This window comes from Pelmatolapia mariae, linkage group LG15 (genome assembly GCF_036321145.2).
Source record: "Pelmatolapia mariae isolate MD_Pm_ZW linkage group LG15, Pm_UMD_F_2, whole genome shotgun sequence".
Lineage (NCBI taxonomy): Eukaryota > Metazoa > Chordata > Actinopteri > Cichliformes > Cichlidae > Pelmatolapia > Pelmatolapia mariae.
This window is the reverse complement of record NC_086240.1, coordinates 34,030,719-34,054,415: the sequence shown is the minus strand read 5'-3', so window position 1 is coordinate 34,054,415 and position 23,697 is coordinate 34,030,719. Positions and strand designations below refer to the sequence as shown.

Sequence of the window (23,697 nt, the reverse complement as noted above, 5' to 3'; positions counted from 1 at the left end):
TTCAGAGTGATGTGCAGTGTTAGTTTTCCGCCACACATAGCGTTTTGCATTTTGGCCAAAAAGTTCCATTTTGGTCTCATCTGACCAGAGCACCTTCTTCCACATGTTTGCTGTGTCCCCCACATGGCTTGTGGCAAACTGCAAACAGGACATCTTATGGTTTTCTGTTAACAATGGCTTTCTTCTTGCCACTCTTCCATAAAGGCCAACTTTGTGCAGTGCATGACTAATAGTTGTCCTATGGACAGATTCCCCCACCTGAGCTGTAGCTCTCTGCAGCTCGTCCAGAGTCACCATGGGCCTCTTGGCTGCATTTCTGATCAGCGCTCTCCTTGTTCGGCCTGTGAGTTTAGGTGGACGGCCTTGTCTTGGTAGGTTCACAGTTGTGCCATACTCCTTCCATTTCTGAATGATCGCTTGAACAGTGCTCCGTGGGATGTTCAAGGCTTGGGAAATCTTTTTGTAGCCTAAGCCCGCTTTAAATTTCTCAATAACTTTATCCCTGACCTGTCTGGTGTGTTCTTTGGACTTCATGGTGTTGTTGCTCCCAATATTCTCTTAGACAACCTCTGAGGCCGTCACAGAGCAGCTGTATTTGTACTGACATTAGATTACACACAGGTGAACTCTATTTAGTCAATAGCACTCATCAGGCAATGTCTATGGGCAACTGACTGCACTCAGACCAAAGGGGGCTGAATAATTATGCACACCCCACTTTGCAGTTATTTATTTGTAAAAAATGTTTGGAATCATGTATGATTTTCGTTCCACTTCCAAGTGTACACCACTTTGTTTTGGTCTTTCATGTGGAATTCCAATAAAATTGATTCATGTTTGTGGCTGTAATGTGACAAAATGTGGAAACGTTCAAGGGGGCCGAATACTTTTGCAAGCCACTGTACATTTGGGTGGCACATCAACAGCTACTAGTATCTCCTTCTTCATAGTCTTGCATATTTTGTACTCTGCTTTGTTATTGGTTATTTAAGAAGTTCCATGTTTCTCACTAAATTGTTATTGGAGGCTGACACACAGCTCAGTCGTGCCTAGGCTTATCTTGTTGTTTGAAGCATAAATATTTTATATCACATAAAAATTACCAGAATGATATGACACAGCTCTATTAGTGTGTATATATAATCCAGAAAATACTAACTGTGATCATGGACTGTAATATTTTGCAGTCATGGTTGGAAGCGCATCTACATCCTGTCATTGTTTGTGGAACATTTGATGCTGGGTTTCCAAAATGAAGACATTCAGCTCAGGACACTGGTCCTGAACCACATTAAAATCCTTAGTAGAGTAAGTGTGTTTGTGTATATGTGTGTGTTTGTTTTTAGTTTATGTTTTGTTTTGTTTTAAACAAAAGGTCACAGTCACACCTAATCAAATAACCAATCATTATTCAGCGCAAATTGTTTGATTTAGGTTTAATTTACAAAATAAAAAGACCTCTGTATTCTACCATACATCAGCAATTTCGCCTATGCAAGATGATGGAGGCACTCTTTTTGTCTGTAACCTGTCCATATTGCACAGAAGTCTGTTTTAATGAGACAAAGCACCTTAGTTGGGCATAAGATCGTTTTGTTCTTTTGTCTTAAATAAATTAATATAATGATTATAATTACTGTATTCTTTGTTATTTTAACCTATGTTTAAGGCTGTGGAGAGAAACTCGGATGTAAAGTCTACACAGGCTTTTGAAGCAGTAGTTGAAGTCCTGAAGTCCTGTAAACAGGGGGCAACTAATCAGATTTTCAGGTAAAGCCTTGTTTTGCTTTAAGCTGGCCTTTAAATGAATTTATATGAAATATGGAAGAATTTAAAGGTAATTTGACTGATGTCGGTTGCATTTTCCTGAAGGTTTGGAGGTGAATGTGGGGTGTGCATGAGAGAGCCTCTAGAACCAGTGGGGCTGCCATGCTATCACATCTACTGCTTAACCTGTATCAAGGAAAGCCTTGATGCAGGACAGGCGTTCTGTCCCACCTGCCGCCAACAATTACCAGATGACTTCCAGCCACATGTTTCTGAGGACACAAGGTGAGATTGTTTATTTGTGTAAATAGCTGATAACACACGTGTAAACATTCACAGGAATTGGCTGTTAGGAATCGGCTGTTTTTCACATTCATAAATATAGAGCTGCTTTATATTAAAGCCTTCTCAGAAGTACCTTAAACAGCTTTAAACTTAAAGAGTATGTGCAAAGTTTTTCAATCTTAAGGCTTCAGCAAAGGTTCAATCCAGAGTGCTGACATGATACGTGTTACAGGCTTATCCTACTAGAGTATTTGAAGGAATTACCTAAATGATAATAAGTAGATATGCAAAACATCACACAGGTGGAACCTACTACTGTCTGTATGCTTCAGGGTAACAAGATTGGCTCCTTTTGCCCCTTCCCTGGTTCAACTGTTATGGCAGGATTGCCATATTTGCCTTTATGAAATATAGTTACAGGCTGCCACTTATAATCGATGTGTCACCCATTCGTTCTACAACATTTTCAAATATAGCAGTACAGTGGCTTGTTGCTTAGCACTTTTGCCTCACAGCAACATGGTCATGGGTTCAAACCTGGGTAAGGTTGTTCTTTGTTGAGGTTGCATATTTAACCATGTGCTTGTGAAGGTTTTCTCTGGGAGCTCAGGTTTCTTCTGCTGTGAAAATAAAAGCTAATGCTATGTCATCCCAGGACACTCTTGCAAAAGAGAGTCTCAATCTCAAGAGTTTCACTTTATAATTAAAAATATTGTTTTGTAGTGTGCATAAAACACAGTATTAGTAAGTACACTGACATCCTGAGAGAGAATCAGTTCTGGGGAATCAGGTTACAAAGCTTAACGTTTGGCATAGTGCATATACATTATGTTTAATTTACATTTTGTATCTCTCCAGAGCATCTATCAAGAAAAATGCAGGATTCAGGCAACGTTGCAACAGTTTCTTTATTGATCTGCTCTCTACTATGTGCTTCAAGGACAATACACCTCCAGATGGAGGTGTCATCGCCCACCTTTTTTCCTACCTGATGACTGAGACAGGTACCACTTTGGGGGTTTTTTCACCTTCTTCTCTAAAGAATTTGGAATCCAGAGATAATTTCTCTTGGAATTACATGTGATCACTATGACCATAAATAATATAAATCATTTCCTTCCAGATTTCAAAAATTACAAAAAAGTGATCAAAATCTGCTAGAATAAATTACTATTGGTCTTTTTTAATGTTAACTTTAGATTATTTTCCAAACAGATCAGAAAGAGATTCACACCAAAGCTTTATCACCTTTTGACGAGTCTCCAGATAAAAACCCAGTTGTGCGATCTGTAATTCTCAAACTGCTACTGAAATTCAGGTAGGCATCCTACTATAAATATGTCACTGTAAATTACTCTTAGTCTGAATTAACATAGCTGTTTCAATGTTTTGAGCAGTGTTGAAAAGTTTCTCAGCATTGGGAGTTTTGCATGTTTAGTAATAAAATGTGTGAAAAGACTTGAACTTGTTTACCTTACCCTCTACGATTGACCTGTGTTTCAGCTTTGAAGAGGTCATGGAATATTTGCAGCAGCATTTGTCATCTGTTGAAGAAAGCAGATTTGTTGATGATGTGGATAAAACAGAGCTCTATGCCTTATACATCAACTGTTTGGAGGTAAAACTAGAAAAAAAACCTTTGGAAATTGTATTTAATAGTGTTACATTATACAAATAAACTGATGAGAAGAAGGTTTCACCTTTTTAGGAATTAAAAAGGATTTATAAAGACATTTTTTAAATTTTTCTAAAGCAAGTGGTAACTGAAGAATAACCACAACCTTTTAGGGAGCATGTATTATTCTCCAAAAACAAAAGTCTGAAACCCACTAACATAATGTAAATATTCTCCTTCTGGAATGAAACTGATCAGCAGAAGGAGGAGTCCTCTGTGCTGGATTTAGTGTAAATGTAAAAGTAGTTTCAGTCTACAGGAGTTGTTTATGTATTCTCAAACATATGTAGTTATCCAGCTATATCTGAACAGGGCACAGTTTGAATACCAGCAGTATCACAAAGTCCTTGGTTTTTTTGCTTGTTGCTGATAGAGGTCAGATGAAGTGACAGTTAACTGGTGATATTTGCAGGACTCCATCTGGGAGAAAATGCCCCAGGAGGGCAACAAAGCTGCAGAGTTACAGTGTTTCATTAATGAAACACAGTTCCTGCAGTCCTTTTTGGCTGAAGTCACTTCTGCTCCAGCAACAGTCTCTATTCAACACCTCCAGCATATTGCCCGACTGCGTGTGACCCTCATCATGGCTTCCCAGCTCATCAGTGACAGACTGTCAGGTGAGATATAACTTCACTACTGCATTGCACTACTATAGTTTCCAGTGCTTAGGAACTAAAACAACCAGTCTGTCGTTGTTGCAGGCAACAATGTCCCAGATGGAGCAGAAGATTTTCTAAACATGGTGATAAAGCTCTGTGGGGACAGTGGGAATAATTGGTACCGTGTTTACCTCATCCGCAAGCTCAGCGAATCACAGGGTGTCGAGTACGTTCAAACAATGGTGAAACAACCTGAGTTCTTCTGGCTTTTCCCTGAAGAGATACATCAGCAGGTACTTCAACAGTCATGAGTTATTTTACTGGCAAAAATATGAGTCAAAAAATAAATTCATGTACTTTTCTCCAGAGTATGAAATTACATCAAAAGTTATTTCATGGCACTTTATTATATAAGGTAAAGACCCTACAACATTTTAGACAGAAGTGTAAGCCGTAGTATAAGGTGAATGATAAGAGGTAGAAACGTTTGTACTGGGTTTTTGTTGGGAGGGGGATGGAAAAATACTAAAGGACACTCATTGGAGTAATGGCAGGGCTGTGTGTCAATATGCATACTTGTGTGTTGCGTTCTCGTGAAGTTGTGATACGTCATCTGTCAGAGACCAAGTACTGTTCCAATTCAAAGTACGCATCAAGCTGAGAACAATAAAAAATTCCCAGATGTGCTCTCGCTCCTTCCGTTTTATCGAGCATGCATTGGTTGTGACTTGTGTGGACTTGGTACAGCCAAATATCCCAGAATACATTTCGTCCGAAACTCAAACGCTAAAAACTTTTAAATACTACTCTTTCTGGGTCACAAAATAAACTTTTAGGTTATTTTCAGGAGAGAATGTAGCTCTGTAAACTTCAAATATCTGCTTGATTTATCAAAACATCACATATTTGCAAAAGTGCTCCAACATTTTCTGAGACGTTTGTTACACACCAGCTTGATAACAGACTGGGAGGTCAAGGTTCACTAGAGCCGACGAGAACAGCGGACTCACGGCACATCGTTTTCAAAACCCCCGCGGTCTTTCGCTACTCAGGTTAAACATGATATATAAGTCACTTAGATAAATGTTAATGTTTGGTTTATTTCAGTGTTCTATTTGTTCCTGAGTAAATTGGTTTGGCTGAGATTAGCTGACTCTAAATTAAATCTAACATTAAAAATATTTAAATTCAGGAGGAAACATTTTCACTGGGAACAAAAACAGCATGTTAATAAGTTGAGATTCTGAAGGCTGTTCCAAACATGATCCGATTGTATTTTAAATATTTGTTTAAGTCCCTTCCAAAACACCAGCTGTCTATTGTAAGTTTTGAGTGTCTACTACAGTAAAAATAAAAGTGTTCTAACATCTCAACTGTTTTAATTCAGGCATACATGTAAACTATTTTTATCAATAGAGAGATTAAGCTTGTGTTTCAGTCATGTAGTGACTATAAAACTATAAAACAGATGATATGTAAGCAATGTGTAGCAAATTAGTGCTTAAGATACTTTTTAAATTATCTTATTTCTTTAAAAAAAATCTACTACATCATGTGTAATTTTTTTCATGTCATGTGTAATTTCCATTGCAAATATTAATCACAGTTAAATTAAGAGAGGACGGCAGTAAAAACTCCGGAGCTGTGATGTCATCAAGTATACTAACGTTCCAATTGTAGAATGATCAAGAGTCACACGTTCTCTGCAAGTCTGGACTCCCGTGCAAACTTACAAAGTCCGGACTTAACGAGAACGTGAGTACGGACTTGCGTACTTGAGAATTAAGAAACGGCCCAGGTCTCGTGTGTCTGTGAGTTATGCCTCCAGTTAGATAACACCCACAACCTCCAATAATGGAACATGGTGTCAGAAGAAAACTGAAAATGTTATTTGGGCATAAGCGAAGGTTTTCAGCATTGGGACCAGGTTAGAGGTCAGCCAAGGAGGAGCTGTGCAAAAAGAGACGTGACGATATGAGTCAGTTTCAAGTCACCCCGCTGGAGAAGTTCACTTTCAGGTCCGATAACTGGACAAAATGGATAAAGCTTTTTGACAGATTTCGCATCGCATCTGAATTGGAGACGCAAGCGGACGAAAATTAAGTGAAAACCCTTATCTACACTATGGGTGAGGAGGCAGAGGACAGATTGGTATCCTTGCACCTGACTCCCGAGGAGGCAAGTGATTATGAGACTGTTAAAAGGAGGTTGGATGCTCATTTCGTAGCCCGCAGAAACATATTTGAGCGAGCAAAGTTTAACAATCGACAGCTTCTATACTGCACTGCATTGTCTGGCAGAACATGGTGGATATGGGACTTTGCATGACGAAATGGTGCGAGACAGATTTGTCGTGGGTCTGAAAGACAAACGATTGCCAGAACAGTTACAAATGGACAGAGAACTAACAATAGAGAAAGCGCTTAACAGAGCCAAAGGTGGCCCACACATGGGCCAGCACAAGGCCAGTTGCAGACACACTGGTGGTCCTGTGATCCATGTGTGGATTACCTCTGATCCTGATCTGAGCCACCAAAGGGCCGTCATTCTTTGCGGTATGTGGGCCATGTGTAAGTTGTGTGCAGCCACGGGGCAGTTGCAGACACACTGCTGGCCTTGTGCTGGCCCAGATGTCAGCCTAATGTGTACCTTAATCAAGCCATGTAATAAAAACATGTGTTGGAACATAATAGTGCAAAAGTAACATGACGAAACTCTGCTCAGACAGTGAATGGACTGATTCTTATATAGCGCTTTTCTACTCTCCCACATTACTCAAAGCGCTCTATACAACATGCCACATATACCCAATCACGCACTTTCTCTAAACTGAGTGCTTCCTAACTACATTCATACACATACACTCTTGACATACAGACTGGAGGAGCCAGGGATCAAACCACTAACCTTCCGCTCAGTAGGTGACCTGCTCTACCTCCTGCACTGGAAAACATGAGTAAACCCTCACTAGGTTTTAGATAAAGTGTACACTCACAAACCTCTCAAACCTGCATTTGAAACATTGGCTACCATAGCAGTATAGTATTGCAACATGGCATTTGGGTCTTCTAACTAAAATAGGAAAATAGGAACATAGATAGTGCCACCATTGCCAGACCTGGCCCACATCTGGTTGACATACACCCTGCCATGACACCAGTCAGTCAGAAGTGTCAGCTTGATGCCAGAATCTCGGCCAGACCTGTTTTCCGTGAGCCTTGGCCACATAAACCAAACCATAATCGGGCCAGATATGGCATGCCATCACATAAACAGTGCCATCTACGCCAGGCCTGGTGCATATCTGGATGACATACCACTTACCATGCCAGAAGTCAGCCAGCTTGATGCCGGCTTGACACCAGATCCGGGCCAGATCTGTTTTCTATGAGCCTGGGCCACATGCAACAAACCAGAATCGAGCCAGATATGGCATGCCATCACATAGACAGTGCCATCTATGCCAGGCCTGGCCCATATCCGGATGACATACGTCTTATCGTGCCAGAAGTCAACCAACAGTGCCAGCGTGGGAGACTACAGTATGAGCAAGATGTGGTAGAAACCAGTTGTGTTAAAGGGAAAGAAAACAAAAAAGAAAACCCTAGAGATAATACAAACAGCAAACAGGGAAAAGCACAACTGGAGCACAACTGGAGAATGAAGACACAAAGTGATGACATGCAGTAGTGGCATTTAAATGGATGAGCAGTGAAAGAGTTGCAAATGCACACAAGTTCAGATAGATAGATATGATACAAACCACTGCAGCGCAGTACCCATATTACCTACAGCATGCTCTAATCGTTCTAATAGGATATTATAGTCTACAGTATCGAACGCGGCACTGAGGTCTAGCAGAACAAGCACAAAGATGAGTCCACTGTCAGAGGCCATAAGAAGATCATTTGTAACCTTCACTAAAGTTTCTGTGCTGTGATGGGCTCTGAAACCTGACTGAAACTCTTCAAATAAGCCATTCCTCTGTAGATGAAACAAAAACAGCTAACTGTAGGTATCAGTTAGCTGTTTGACAACTACTCTTTCAAGTTTGAATGGGCATGGAACTGCAAGGTCCACCCATAGCACAGACATTAATTATTTGATTGTAGCTTTTCATTTACAAACACTGAAACAAACCATGGTGTACAACTTATGCCAGTTATTCAACTAATTCATAGTCACCAGAATAACTCAGGTCTAATTTATGTACTTAAACATATTTGCTTTGTAATTTCATTCACAGTGTCAAAAGAATGAAGATGGAGGCCTGATGGACCAGTATCTTGTGTATGGAGAGGAGTACAAGGCTGTGAGAGATGCAGTTGCCAAGGCACTAGTAGACGGCAACATCGAGCAGATAGAAGAAGTCTGTGAGGTATTTCTGTCCTGTAATAAATATATTACGGACACTCCTTCATGTTTCATCTACCTATTACTGTTATATTGTTTTGATGAAACCATGGGTGGGTAGTTTATTGAAACATTTCTCATTATTCATAGAGCACTGCAAGTGATGCTGTACAGTATCACTGCTAAGACCGTAAATGCTTAGTTGTATAGTTATTGTACTCACCATAGTGCTGTACTCTGTATGCCCATTTTTACTTGTATCTTTATTTATACTTGTGATTTTTATTATTGTTTTTATTTGAAATACACTAGAAATGTATGGCTACACGAAGGAATCGGACAGTGTTCCTCCTGCTGGCTCTTTTCCGAGAGGTTACAACTCTGTACAGATCTGAAAACAGGAGTCTTCATCCTACTCCCAAGGTATGAACAATGGCAAAATTAGAATCTGGAGAAAATGGATAATGTATTCAGACACTGCTAACTTAATTTTTTATCTCCAGTGGAGATAAAAAATTTTAAGAAACAGCTCTACTCTACGCTCTATCCCAATGTCTTAATTCCTAAGCCTAGCTCTAAATCTGAGTCCAGCCACCTTGCAGAGGAAAGTAATTTTAGTCATTTGCAGTGTTGGGCAAGTTGGGCAATTATACTTACTAGTTACTTCTTCAAAAAAGTAACTGAGTTAGTAACTGAGTTACAAGATTCTAACAGTAATTAATTACTAGGAAAAGTAACTGTTGCGTTACTTAAAAAAAAAGTTTAACCCTCTGGGGTCCAGGGTATAATTGGCATATTTTTGACTACTTTTGATTTTCCCTCTACATTTCACCTTTAAAAACTATTTAATTTGCCTTGTTTGGTATCATCCTTTTCAGCACAACCTCACGTGTCTGAATTTACAGTTATGTTTTCATTTTGACATACTGTATTAGCAAAACTGATCTAAAATTAGACAAAAAACATAAAATCCGAGTAGAAAAAGTTATATTTTTACTGTAACAACCACAAACATGTTTATTGAATCATATTTCATAACTTTAAATGCAAATATAAATTGTAAATTTTAAAATCCTATGCACAAGTTTTGCAAACAACAAAGTTATTTGCAGCCATTTACCTTTTACCCTTTTCTATAACCATTTCAAACTGTTTACATAACAATCAGCTGTTCTGCATTCAATAAGATGCCACACAAATTATTTGTGCCACTCCAAAAATTTCTGTCCACTATAAAGGAGAACATCACAGCCTGATACCTGCAGGTCTGACAGCAGCAGGTGTATCACTGCTACTGTTTTCTACCTGGAGACACCGTTTACACTGTAATCTGCCTTTGGTGGCTTTTTGGCAGCACCTGTAACATTCAGCAGTCGCCTCATTGTTCTGACACACAACACAAAACTATCCACTACACACTAACTACACAAGACAACACATTAACTACACACTCCAAACACGCTAAACGTCACAAATTTCTCACATCTCAAAACTCGCTCTCTCTCATTTCCGCTCTCTTTCTTTCTGTCTCTCTCTTTCTCGCCATCACTTCTAAAACTTCCCCCTCTTCCTAAACAACCAAATGTCATGTTACCATATAATTTTTTGATTGGTCGACATTGTACATTTTTCCACCAAGACGAAAGGGCTGTTTTTTGTTTACTTTTAATTTTTTTTTAATTTTTTGGTCATAAGCAGAGAGTGCTTGCTAGCGCTGTCCTTACACAGTAAACGTGCCGAAAGTATTCAGGAAAAAACAACTCGTATATATTGTTTATCATGACTCTGGTTTTATGTGGCCTATCAACACAATTTAAAAACTGGTATATATCACCTTGCTGCTTTGTCATCTTAAAGTGGTCATGTGATTGGTTTACTACGACTACTTTATTCTTCCTCAGCCAAACAGCAGCACTCATGTGATTGTTTTGCCCCCTTAGCTCCACCGTTACTTATTACGCCGTTATTCCCATCACTGGTCATTTATACTCGTGACCCTGCTCTTTTGGTCACTCCCAAGATTTCATGACTGTAGGTGAGTGCTGGAATGCAGATAACTGATAAATTACATCTTGGTTCTCTCTTCACTATAACAGTCTGGTACAGTGCATTACTGCTGAGGCTACACCAATCTGCCGGTCCAAGTTGCACTCCACCTTGACATCACTCATGAATAAAATCCCAAATCCCAGTGGTAAACATGAGTAAACCCTCACTAGGTTTTGGATAAAGTGTACACTCACAAACCTCTCAAACCTGCATTTGAAACATTGGCTACCATAGCAGTATAGTATTGCAACATGGCATTTGTGTCTTCTAACTAAAATAGGAAAATAGGAACATAAAAAGTGTCATCATTGCCAGACCTGGCCCACATCTGGTTGACATACACTCTGCCATGACACCAGTCAGTCAGAAGTGCCAGCTTGATGCCAGATCTGGGCCAGACCTGTTTTCTATGAGCCTGGGCCACTTAACCCAAACCACAATCAAGCCAGATATGGCATGCCATCGCATAAACAGTGGTATCATTGCCAGACCTGGCCCATATCTGGATGACATACGTCTTATCATGCCAGAAGTCAGCCAGCTTGATGCCGGCTTGATACCAGATCCGGGCCAGACCTGCTTGCTATGTGAGTATATACTCTACTACCAAAATTATTTACTATTAGCTGAAAATGACAAGTGGTGGAAGAAAAGAAGCAATAAAATACCATGAAAACACCTCACTACACAAATCTGTATTACTGGAAAATTGTGCATAAAATATCAAAATTAAAAATAATTGATCTGCAAAAAATGTTCTCCATCACTATTAAATGGATTAATATATTCTGTTTAATGTCCACCATCATATTCTATAAAGCATGTGTTTGCAGTAGCAAACTAACCCTGTGAGGACTAATGAAAAAAAAACACTTGTTCATAAGCTAAAACACTGGCCTACATCTTGATTTATCACAAAGTGTATTAAAATATTAATTTAAAAAAATGCTAAATTAGAGGGCTTGATCTGTGTATGACATGGTTAACTGTCAATATCTACAGCTAGTTAGACTATTATATCACAGATTGCCTTGCTAATGTATTAAGGCTGAGGTTCCCAAAGTGGGGGCGCGGTATGAACAAAAAAAAAAAAGAGACTGCTCGGACACTGCTAGCATAATGGACAGGTTTTTGACAGGGCTCCCACACAAATGCAAAGCAGAGAATGAAGCATCACCAAATATGCTTCCAAACCAACTTCCTTCGAAACCAAAGACTAGAAAATATGATGAAACATATCTTGGCTTTGGCTTCGCCTGCACAACGGCGGTGCCAAGGTAGGTCTCCCCAACAGAATTTGTTTCCCCTGCGTCAGGAGCACGCGCTGGGCTGTCCAAATCACGGACAAACAGCATCCCAAATTATTCATTTTTAGTTCACAAACACTTCTTATAATGAAATTTTGATGATATTAGCTCTTTATATATATAAAAAAAATACAGTGGGATACAAATATCAGGCTTACCCTCCCACAATTTGTTCCCCAGTTCAAATCACGGACAAACAGTATCCCACAGTTGTTTATGTTTTTAAACCCATTTTGCACAGAGACATTTATTATTATTAATACTGTTACACAGTAAAAAAAAAAAAAAAAAAGTGTGTTGCTTCTCTTAGTTGTTTTCTGTATCCCCAACAGCAATGTAATGGATTTGATGACCTCATTAACGGCTCAAGATACCTGCCTCAAAGAGAAGTAAGAAATTTTGCGTCAGCATTGATTTATAACAGACTGGGAGCTCTTACCATCCAACCTGGTAATACCATTGAGGAAAACACTGTCATCGAGCTGATCATCCATCTAGCAGCTGTGCTGCTCACAGGGAATCATCCTCTGCTGATGCCACTGAAACACATTGGCCTGTCACCTGAAAATATGCAGGTAAACAATGTGATTGTATATAAAAGATTGATTTAGCCACATGATTTTACCCATTAGTTTGTGGAATCACATTTCAAACCCTTGATTTTAGTTTTATATCCAGAAATGACTAGGTTTGGATAAGAGAGTGGTATGCTAATGTGCCTTTGAGCTATGTAATATGGAGTCAGGTTTATCTACAAAAAATAAACAGTTTTGGGAATTGTTATTTCAAAATAGTGCTCAAGGATGGACAGTGACCAACACATTTAAAATCTTTTTTTATATTAACCATTAAATCATCACAACTCCCACATATTAGATATTATTCCCATTACAGATACTCTGAGATAATGTCATAGTTAAGGCAGATGTTAAAACGAAGGGGATGAAAGCGAAGCTAGTCCTTATTGGCTGATAAAATGCACAAAATAAGAAAGTCAAAAAAGAAAAGGATCCAGGAATACAACTCAGCAAACACAATAACACTCAAAAATAGAAGAAGGATACATCTGTGCTGCTTACTCTCTGCAATGGATAACTTCAGCAAGATAAGATTCATGTTACCTTTATGGCATTTCTTAGATTTTCACTTAATTTAACCTACAGAGGGCTTTTATACCCACAATGCCTGATGACATGTTAGCTGTTGCCCAGGCAGCCATACAACAACAAGAAACACACTATCAGGGCCAGCTCACTTGGTATGGTAAGTATTATTCCTTTCATATATGCAAGTAAATTCATTTTTAATGATCTTTTCTTGTAACTGGGTATTCTGACAATTTGACAACCTTTACTTGATTTTCTCCCCTCACCAGGAAATCTTTGGATAACCTGTATTTCAGTCATCATGCTAAACCTTAAATGAGTTGAAAGACATTATGAAAAAGAGATATGGCTCCCAAAACAACCCTGAATTGAAATCTTTGGTAGAATTCTGCTACACCAAATACAATAGTACTTCCAGGGGACACAAAGCTTTTAAAAAGCTTCATTATGGGGCAAATTCACTAGAGATTTGTTTGTTTTGTTGGTTTTTAAGATTTAGCTGGTTATTTTTGCTGACCATTGAATAAAAGTTAATATAGATCGGTCAGATGTTTTACCAAGATGGCTATCAGGTAGCAAGACTTGGTTCAGGAGTAATTTGCATAAACTTGACCATAAATTCACAGATTAATCTATATTATGTTTTTTTCACAGTCTGCCCAAATAATCACCCTTGCTGTGTTGATATGGTAAGCCATTTTTATGCTGTTCCAGTTAATATATTCTTCACAATGATTACAGACTTGATGTGTTATAATTATACTGTATGTGTAATCTTGCACTGTAGTGCGGCCGGCCCATGGAGAGAGGCCGATGTCTGGAGTGTGGCGAAGAAGTTGGAGGGGAACATCACATAGCCTTGCCTGGATTCACACAAGTTCCGTTGCATGAGTGAGTGTCAGTAATTGTCAAGCAAAATACTGCATTAAATAAATCTCTTTACTGATAAAGTAAAACTTTGTAGAAAAAATTTGCTAGATAATTTGTCCTTTCTATTAAAACAATACTGGAATATTAAAAAGAAATTATTCTGGTATTTCGCACGAGGGAACCATCAAAAATGCAGATAAATTGATTTTGTACAAAACTTTCTGTTGTATAAAATGTGAATGACAGAAATCATTCAAGTTTGGGTTTTTTTATTGGTAAAACTGTTAAAAGAAGCACATTTGTTATGCTAGTGGTTTTTTTTTTAAATCAATATTATCCTTTATTTTGTGAAGTAAAATAAACTAAATTCCCATTGTCAATTTTTTAAACATATGATAAGTTTTAATTTTTGTGCATTTAAAAAGTTTAACAATGAGACTGCACCGTGAACAGAAAATTCTGACGAGACGATTCCGACCAGTAGTTTGATATCATTGAATTGCTCTGTCACGGCGATGTCTTTTGAGAATGGATCCAAAAGCAGACACTGAGAGAGGAATCTTTAAACAAAAGCGAGACTTTATTTGGGCTGATGTAAGGAGAAAACACAAAAGCTAAGGCGAAACAGGTATGACAACTAAACTGGAAAACTAACTATAAAAACTATGAAGACTGTGAGAACTATGATGTGGAATAAACAGACGACCTGACAATGAACAAAGGAAAACAGAGGACTTAAATACACACAGGAGGTGATGAGGGGAAGTGGAAACACATGGGGAAACAGCCAACTAGAATGAACATAATGATGCCACAGGGGAAATGACACTAAACACAATGACAAAGACACAAAGACTGTTTCAAAATAAACCAGGAAACACTGAGAAAATAACAGTAATCAAAGAATAAAACTAAAACACACAAAACACTGGGTCACAGACCCAGTACCATTACATACTCCGTGTATTCATTGTGTTGGAAAGGTTTAGTTTAAAAAAAAAAAAACTGTAAAGAATGAGTTCAGATTTTTTTTCAAGGATACTGCAGAAAAACTGGTTAGTATTCACAACCAGTTTGTATTAAAAAGAGGCTGTCACATAGTGATATCAAATTTTCCACAAAGAAAGAGTAACATATATCTTCAAAGACAAAATGTCAGTCAGAATACTTTTTTTTGTTTGTTGTATACAATACAGTTTTTTCTTTCTTTAATTTCTTTGTTAGCTGTGTTTGCTGGTTTTTCTTCCAGAGATTATTTCTTTTGAGATTGTAGATGCTGCATGTGTAATATAAGAAGCAGAGTTCAGTTTGTTTTAGAACGGCAACAGTTTGGTCTCTTTTTCTTAGAGTGGGTTTATTTGTCTTGTTATGGCTGTACTTTAAGTATACTCTTAAAAACAATACATATTTTATGCATAGTATAACCTTGTGAACTAATTGTCACTCATTTAATTTTCTAAAAGCAGCACAAGGGTAATATTATATTAACTATATTAACTTTCACATGTGTGCTTGCACTTCTAAATGTCACCTGTTTTGCACTGGGAGGAGACCTACTCTACTTTTGACTCATGCAAATCTGTTGTTTTAGGGATCAAACACGTCCTGGTCACATTCTGGGAGACCCTCAACGGAGAAACAACCCAGATGCCTTAGATACCAAAAACATGTCTCTGACTCCCTTTACTCTGGTCCGGCTAGTTACACATCTGGCCATGATGCTGGGAGCCTCAGAGAAACCCCAGGTGAGCTCTAATTTAGGGCTCTTAACCATCATAAATAAAGTATCTAAAGCTATTTTGTACAGTAGCTCTAATATTTAAGCAGCTTTTGGTGACTTGGTGAGACTAGCATTTTTTTAGGTTGTGTGTAGCTCACTGATTAATATTCTGCAAAATAGTTAAACTCAATGAACAATGTTGCTGTCTTGCATGTAGTATGATGCTATTATCCACTATTTTTTTCAGGTTGTCCAACAGATAATCCAGCCACCTGTGGAGGATGTCAGTTTGTTTCTCAGGCTGCACATAATAAAGGATCTTGAACAGCTGTCACAGGCACTGGGAAAAGGAGCTGACGACACTGTAACATCTGTTCACTTGGTGCTCAGATCACTTCAAGAACTACCACATGCCAGTAACTGTAAGGAAGCCATTTGTTAAAGGACTTACATGGCAGGACAAAAGACTGTGAAACAAACTTAATAATAATTTGAATAAAATAGGCACCCTTAGACAGGAATTGTTTGGGAGGATTAAATGTCAACAAATATGGAAACTGGTATTTGACTGTTTAACCAATGGCTATGTAAATGTTTTTCCTAGCTATTATCGACCCTTACCTTACATCCAAAGAATCCAGAAACACCTGGGAGACTACTGTGGCTACAGATATTATGACACCAAAGTTGAAGGCAATTCTTAAAATCACTATTTACATGTTTTGACTTTTTTCATTTTATAACTGATATTTTTTCAGTCTTATTTGTACATAACTGCCTTTGCCAATATTTTGTGTCCAGGATCTTGACCAACTCCTACAAGAGGCAAAGGGAACCATTAGAAATGACTCCCGTGTATCTTCCAACTTCATCATAAGGACGATCCACGGTGATGACTGTAGCTTCCTCGCCTCACTGCAACAGGGCTCTGAGGTCGACAGCTCAGCAGTGTGGAGCTGCAGGGAGAGGCTGTCATTGCTCAGCCTCACACACATCATGGAGACTAATGATCAAAAGGAGGAGCTCCCCCTGCTCTGGAGGTTCCTGCAGAAGGTGTGTGTCTCACAGATGTAAAGCTTTCACAAAATTATTTGGAATTCACTGCTCTTGTGCATTTCAAACAATCCTGAAATTTTCCTTTTGTGCATCCTTTATGTAACACCCGTCCCACGTTCTATTGAGAGGGGTCCTTACTACTGATACTCCCTTTTTGATGCTTGTGACATGAATTGTGCAATAAAATAGACTATATGGAAATAAACCAGACGCAAGCAGGTCAATTATAAAATACTTCTAATAAAACAAAAGAAAATAAGTAACATTAATAAAGTTGTTGAGCAATGGTTAGGTATCTAATATCAACTGTAACCAAATGATTAAATAATATGGTGGGCCCACACACACTCCTTAACTGCAACAGTCTTTCTGTGTTAACAAACACCTCATTGCAGGCCTGAGTCATGGCTCGGGTGCATTGGGACCTAAAACAACTTGGCCGCTTCACTTGTTGCCAAGCAGTAAAATAAAAAGCATGTGCAAACAATAGTACTCACACCTCCAGGCAGTTCAAGGGGATAGCGGGGGAAACTGTGTCAAGGCCACTAGCAGGGCGCGGCAGCAGCACTCGCAGCTACCGTATCCACGTGTTCCCACATTAACACATAAGCACAACAGAAGGGACCTCTCTGGCATGCCAGCAAGACCTCTGTCTCCTCCTACCAAATCAAATAACCCAGCTAAATGCCGATTTACATACCGTTACATACTGTCTCAGCGATATTACCATTTGCTAAATATATGAGTAAATATATGAGTTTCAAACACAACTCACAGATTCATATTTACCTCGCAGTAGGGTACAACAGTTTTCACACTGATCGTCAACCTGAAAATAAAAGTTTGTCACCTTCCCATGAACTCTGCGTCCACATGAAACTGTTCCTCATCTCTCCTCTCTCTTTCCGCGGAGTGAACACGGCTCCCCACTTACTCCAACCCACTCTACCTGAGACTACTTCAGGATTGGCCCGGAACTGTAGTACATACCAATACCATTACAGAAAATAATGACATACACCTCAAAATGCAAATAAGAACGCTGTGCATCTAATTAACACACATCACAAACCTTACAGGCATTTGTATTCATTCTTAAACACACATAACATTTACATTCAACCATCAAAATAAATATAGCCAGGGCTACATTTAGACTAAATGTCAAATTTGTCCTTATATATTATGACTTTTGATTTTTCTGTAGTTGAGCTCTTTCACTGCTTTGATTTCTTTTTTCCATTTTGAATCCCATTATTCATAATAGTGTTGTTTCTAAAACTATTTTAGAAATATTATTGATTATTACTATTATTTCCTGTGTGCACTAAAAGTTTTACTTATAGAGGGTCACCAGTATCTAACACTGATAGAAAGGTGGGGTCAGTTCTGGGCAGTTCACAATCCAATCACAGGGCTGACATGTAGCTTGACTTCAGACTACAAGCCCAAATTGGCATATAAAGACATGCAATCATTTGTGCCTGCTTCTAATTTGGAATTACAGATTAGCCAAACCTGTGAAATCTATAGATTTGATTAAACTACAGTATTACTTTGCAACACTTATTATCCTGATATTCTATATATAAAATCATAATAAATTACTCTTTAAAGTTTCAATAAGTGGGTCAATATTCTCAGTAACAGAATTAGAAATGACCAAAGATGTGATAGCCATTTATCTTAACTTCTTTTTACAGGAAAGAGAATTTCGACATATCATATTCCTCCCAGAAATCCTAATGCTGCAGAAACGTTTGGTGAGAAAGTACCAGAATGCAACTGAAGAGATCGTGGGCTCCATCAGAGAATTCATTGATCAGCAAATAGGTACAGAGATTAAATGGACTTTAACTTTGTTTTTTTCTGTAAATATGAACAATTGACTGTTGTACTAATTTGTATTCATTTGAAAATCAAAAACAAAATCTATCACCAAAGTTAATATTTGCTGCAGGGACAACTGACATATTTTTTTCTGTCTGTTTCATTTCATGTCATAAAAATGTAGTCACTGTTTCTTTGCCTTTTGTCTTTTTTTAAGTTTTTAGTCACTGTTTCTAAATTACTTGTTCCAGACATGAGCCCATGGTATCAAAAACACAGTGAGACCTTCCTGAAAACATGGAATGAGCTAAGAGTCTCTGTGACCGGCAGTAAGTAAAGCACTTATTCTGCTCTTTGTCTCACCTTCACATTCAATCTATTTATGTTATTACATATTTTCTTGTCTCTCCTTAAATTATTTTGTTCTGTGCATTGTGTTCAAATTAAAAAGATAAATAAATGAATAACATGTCTTCAATTTAACTTAAAATGAGAACAGTGCAGTTCTTGATTGATTTCAGTTGCCCTGTGAGAACATACATTTACAGTGTACTCTACATGACAATAGTCATCATTTTGTCTCCTACAGTCGAGTATAATAATTGGTGTTTTTGTGCATATACCACATAAGTCAAAGTAATGGAAAAAGCTCTATTACAAATAAGGAATTATTTATCTGTCCTTTCAAAACTATAGATGAAATAAAAATTCCAGAAGAATTTTGCAGCAGGGATTTGGACCTGGACAGTGACCTGCAGTACCTCCTGCCCCGTCGGCAGGGTCCAGGCCTGTGTGCCACAGGGCTGGTCAGCTATCTGGTGACTCTCCACAATGAGTTGGTGAATGCAGTGGACCGTCACACAGGAGAGGACAACAGGTACTTTTTAAAGCAGTTTATTCTGCTTTTTTTTCTACCTATCTATTTTCTACCTATCTGAAACTTCAATAGTCTTAAGTTAGGTGAGTCAAATGAGTATCATTCAGAGGTGTTAGTATTAAAAATCCTTCGTTTCACCCTGGAGCTTGACATAGAAACACAGAGCCACATAACCAATTACTGAGTCAGTGCTATTGATATATTATATATTGTAAATATAATACAGTTCAGTTTTGCAACATTTAACCAAAATTATTTGGAAAAAGAAATGTTGGAAGATTAAAGTTCATATCTGCATTGTGATGTCTGCAGTGACTACACAGTGAGTCTGACGGAGCTAATGGAGCAGCATGTGATCAGCTATGATGTGGAGAAGGACCTGTTTCCTCTGGTTTTGTCTAACTGCCAGTACAGCTTGGAACGTGGCCACGAGACAATATCTGAGTATGACCTGCCCAGGATCCAACAGCAGATCCTCACCCGCTTTCTGCAGGGAAAACCTCTCATTACCCGCGCAGTGAGTCCACACAGCCTGGTTTGGTTAAAACATATGTCCCACACCTTAAATGACCCAAATTCCTAACTACTGTACAATCTGGTGTTGACTGGATTGTGCATTACCTTCAGGGATCTTTCAAGCTCAGAATGAATCTTAGAAGGTGGTCATGCAACACCCTTGGTGTATATTTATTTGTTTTTATTTTTTGCATGATTCAACACAGTGAAATCTAAAAAGCACAAATGAGAAGGAAGTTCACTTTCTGTTAAACTTCTGTCATAACAGATGGCAGGGGGCAAGCTGAAGCTGAACTAAAAACAATACAAACACAAGCAAGACTAAGCTATTATTGTTTATTCCACATTTTTATCACAGGAATTGCTACAGCATGTAGATGTGGTTGTAAAGACCTCTGTGCAGCACATTGTTAAACAAACAAATAGTGTAATCAAATGTGTAGACCACTTCACTACGGAGATTTCATTTATTGTGTTGGTTAACTTCATTATTTGAGTTCTCATATTGTATCTATTCTGTGTGGTCATACTTATTTTGCAGTAATATCTATGTGTTTATATTGATTCACCACTTTTGAAATCCAAGCTCAAAACCATTCTGTTTAAAACGGCTTTTTTTGTGATCCCTAAACCAAACCCCCTGTTTTTTATTAAGGGAATTCCCACGTTGGTCAACACGCAAGAGAGAGACTATGAAACCATTTTCAAAACTGTTCATGGAAAAGTGCCACAGGTACAGTACTGCGTTAGCAAGTTATCACTACACTTTGATGTAATTTACAACTCTACATGATTATAGCTGTCTATGTATAAACCCCAAAATACATATTTAAGGTACAAAATTTCCAGGTTAAACAACAAATTTTTTTTCACTTTGTTTGTGCTGAGTCAAAAACTGACCCAGTACCAGTTAACAGCAAAAGCACTAACACATGATATGTGGACTTTAGATAGTAATGGATTATTACAGTTATACCAGATTAAATTCTTGTTTATCACCAAATCACAGATTTATTTCAGGCCTAATAGTTACAGCAAATAAAGCAATACTCCTGACATTCATCCAGCTGTATTTGACTTAAAAGTACTACTCAAGCTTTACATTTGATATTTATGCACATGTGCATGCACACAGCAATAAAGGGATTTACATAACTTGTGTCTTTTAGGTTCACTAATATTTTTGTTTCTCTATCAGAGTGTTCTGACATCTATGGCACAGAATACTGTGTCCAGACAGCTGGACTCCTACAGCGAGGTGTGCGAGGCTCTCAAGATTGTGGAGCTGCTTCTGGGTTTCCTCTCAATGACTGGTGGTGATCCCACAATGAAACTGGTCACTTACCTTCAGGAAATACTAAAGATGGACCAAAACATTGATCATCACATACTAAAGGTCATTACATGTACATTCTTTCACTCTGAGCCTCACATGTCAAACATCAGTATTAATAATAAGACAAAAACCAGATAGAGCAAACTGTTTATAAGTTGTTGAGGGGTTTTCACTTTTTTGCAGGCTTTTAGCAAATGTGAACTGCAGCACTGTGTTTGTCTGTGGCAAGTCCTGTCCTCTCTCAGATCTGAAAAAATGCTGCAACTCAAAAGAGTAAGTTTGATTTTTGCCTTTTTTTTTCAGATTCAAAATTGCCAGATTAAACATCATATGCTTATTTTTGAAGCTTAGCTTCAGTGTTAGATTAAATGAATGTGGCTTGTACTAAAAAAAGCACTAAATGGTCAGTATGACCATTAACCATATATGCCAATCCATCTACCATATACATACAAAATGCATGACTGCATGTCTTGTTAAAAAGGAACCCTTTTCGGGGTATCCAGCCGAGTACCAGGTGCCACTGACTGAGAAAAACAAGACTGAGCTGAAAGGATTCATGTCCAGAGGAAATGTGGACCAGTGGCTGCTTGAGATGCACGAGTTCCTCTTGTTGTGTCTGGGCCGCCTACGGGCAACTGAGGACTACAATCCATTATGGAGGTAAACCTGTTGTATAGTACCAGATTTTTGTTTGGTAATGCCATTGTTCTGTTTGGCCCTGATTTAGCAGGTGTGAAGAAAGATTTACATCCTAAACCTCACAGTCACTGCAGATGATCCTGTGTAGCCAAAATATGGATATATAAGAGTGATCTCAGAGATGCAAAGATATGCATACAGTTATAGATTAGTCTGAATGAAGCAAAATATTTTCATCTAAGTATTAAAAACTTAAAATTATTTATATTTAAAACTGTGTTAGTTTGTCTAATTAATTTTCAATTAAGTCTCTGAAAATGTGTGACAGTGTATAAAAATGACTGTAATTCCTAAACAGTTCATGCTACATCTTTATTAAAATACTTAAATTAAAGCTTAAAATCTGCACTTCCATCACGTCTTAAATTTTTCATTTAAAATCAACTGCAATGGCGCAGAGAGGCAAAGCTATCTTAAAAATGGTCTTTGTCCAATTACTTTTGAGTTTTTATGCATATTTTATGCCACATCACTATAGTGCCCCATCGTTTGGCCTTGTCTATACCAAAAGTGTGTCTTTATTATAATATGTTTTTAGTTTTCCTGCTAAGTAAAATTTATTTGCTCAAATGTAAAGTTATCTATTAAATGAATATATTCTTTCTTTCTGACAGTCTGAAGGAGGCGGTCAGTGCCTACATGGATCGTAAAGAAGTAGAAGTCGCTCTTTACGTGGAGGAAAACTTCTCTGAAAATCTGCAGCTGTCTCAGATAATTGAGACCTGGAAATACACCATCACAGCCAAACAGGAGTTGATGATGGAGTAATGAACTGAATAAATGCATAGAGAGATATTAGTTATCTAAAGAAGTAAACAAAGGCATTTTTTTCTGCATTTATTGATGTAATAATCATAGGATGTGTTGTGCTGTTAATTTGTTTTTGAATTATTTTAGAAATTCAATTCAAAAACCAAAAACTATATTTACATTTTAATATTTAATTTTTCATTATATTTTACTTCTCTTGCGAATGGTTTGAATTTTAAAAAGAAGAGTAATATTATCATGCTGCAAGGAGTGAATAATATTTCTCCATCTAATAGTCCAAAATGCAGCAGCCCGCCTCTTGACTGGTACCAGGAAATTTTGCCCTATTACTCCAGTTCTAGCTAGCTTGCATTGGCTGCCCTTAAGGTACCGTATTCAATTTAAAATACTACTCCTTACATTCAAAACTATTAATAAATTGGCGCCAAGTTATCTTAGTGAACTTCTCAAACCACATACTCCTGCTAGAACACTTAGATCTGCCACTCAACGACTTCTGACCCAACCCAGATCTCGGCTGAAGTCCCGGGGTGACCGTGCGCTTGCTCTGGCTGCCCCGGTACTGTGGAATACCCTTCCTCTCGACCTCCGCGCATCTGATTCCATTGCACTGTTCAAATCACGACTAAAAACCCACTTATTCAATCTTGCCTTTCCCTCTAGTTAATATTTCTTTTATGATTTTATATTATGCACTTTTATGCTCATTTAATTTCTTGTTTGCTCTGTACCTGTTGCTTGAGTTATCAGATTTCTATGACGTGTGTTGAACCAGAGATCTTAGTTTATAATTTAACTTTAAGTCATACTACTTCTTTGAACTCTTTTATTTGTTTATGGTCTTGTTGATGTTTGACTTGATTTGTTTATAAGAAAGA

The 23,697-nt window shown here is 37.9% G+C and overlaps 1 protein-coding gene across 1 annotated transcript in view; it reads left to right on the top strand.

The window, feature by feature from the left end:
• LOC134642759 (E3 ubiquitin-protein ligase rnf213-alpha-like) overlaps positions 1–22,880 on the top strand; it is a 51,510-nt gene extending 28,630 nt beyond the window's left edge. The window contains exons 33-59 of the mRNA XM_065472029.1: positions 1,188–1,308; positions 1,670–1,770; positions 1,873–2,052; positions 2,911–3,056; positions 3,268–3,370; positions 3,556–3,670; positions 4,140–4,344; positions 4,429–4,619; positions 8,573–8,704; positions 8,992–9,102; positions 12,368–12,610; positions 13,199–13,298; positions 13,796–13,830; positions 13,929–14,032; positions 15,603–15,756; positions 15,979–16,153; positions 16,336–16,424; positions 16,533–16,784; positions 18,491–18,620; positions 18,869–18,946; positions 19,314–19,494; positions 19,807–20,011; positions 20,666–20,743; positions 21,209–21,406; positions 21,530–21,619; positions 21,831–22,009; positions 22,663–22,880. Of these exons, the coding sequence (XP_065328101.1) occupies positions 1,188–1,308; positions 1,670–1,770; positions 1,873–2,052; positions 2,911–3,056; positions 3,268–3,370; positions 3,556–3,670; positions 4,140–4,344; positions 4,429–4,619; positions 8,573–8,704; positions 8,992–9,102; positions 12,368–12,610; positions 13,199–13,298; positions 13,796–13,830; positions 13,929–14,032; positions 15,603–15,756; positions 15,979–16,153; positions 16,336–16,424; positions 16,533–16,784; positions 18,491–18,620; positions 18,869–18,946; positions 19,314–19,494; positions 19,807–20,011; positions 20,666–20,743; positions 21,209–21,406; positions 21,530–21,619; positions 21,831–22,009; positions 22,663–22,816 (3,850 nt within the window). The 3' untranslated portion in view covers positions 22,817–22,880. The remainder of the gene's footprint in view (positions 1–1,187; positions 1,309–1,669; positions 1,771–1,872; positions 2,053–2,910; positions 3,057–3,267; positions 3,371–3,555; positions 3,671–4,139; positions 4,345–4,428; positions 4,620–8,572; positions 8,705–8,991; positions 9,103–12,367; positions 12,611–13,198; positions 13,299–13,795; positions 13,831–13,928; positions 14,033–15,602; positions 15,757–15,978; positions 16,154–16,335; positions 16,425–16,532; positions 16,785–18,490; positions 18,621–18,868; positions 18,947–19,313; positions 19,495–19,806; positions 20,012–20,665; positions 20,744–21,208; positions 21,407–21,529; positions 21,620–21,830; positions 22,010–22,662) is intronic.
• The last annotated feature ends 817 nt before the right edge of the window (positions 22,881–23,697 follow it).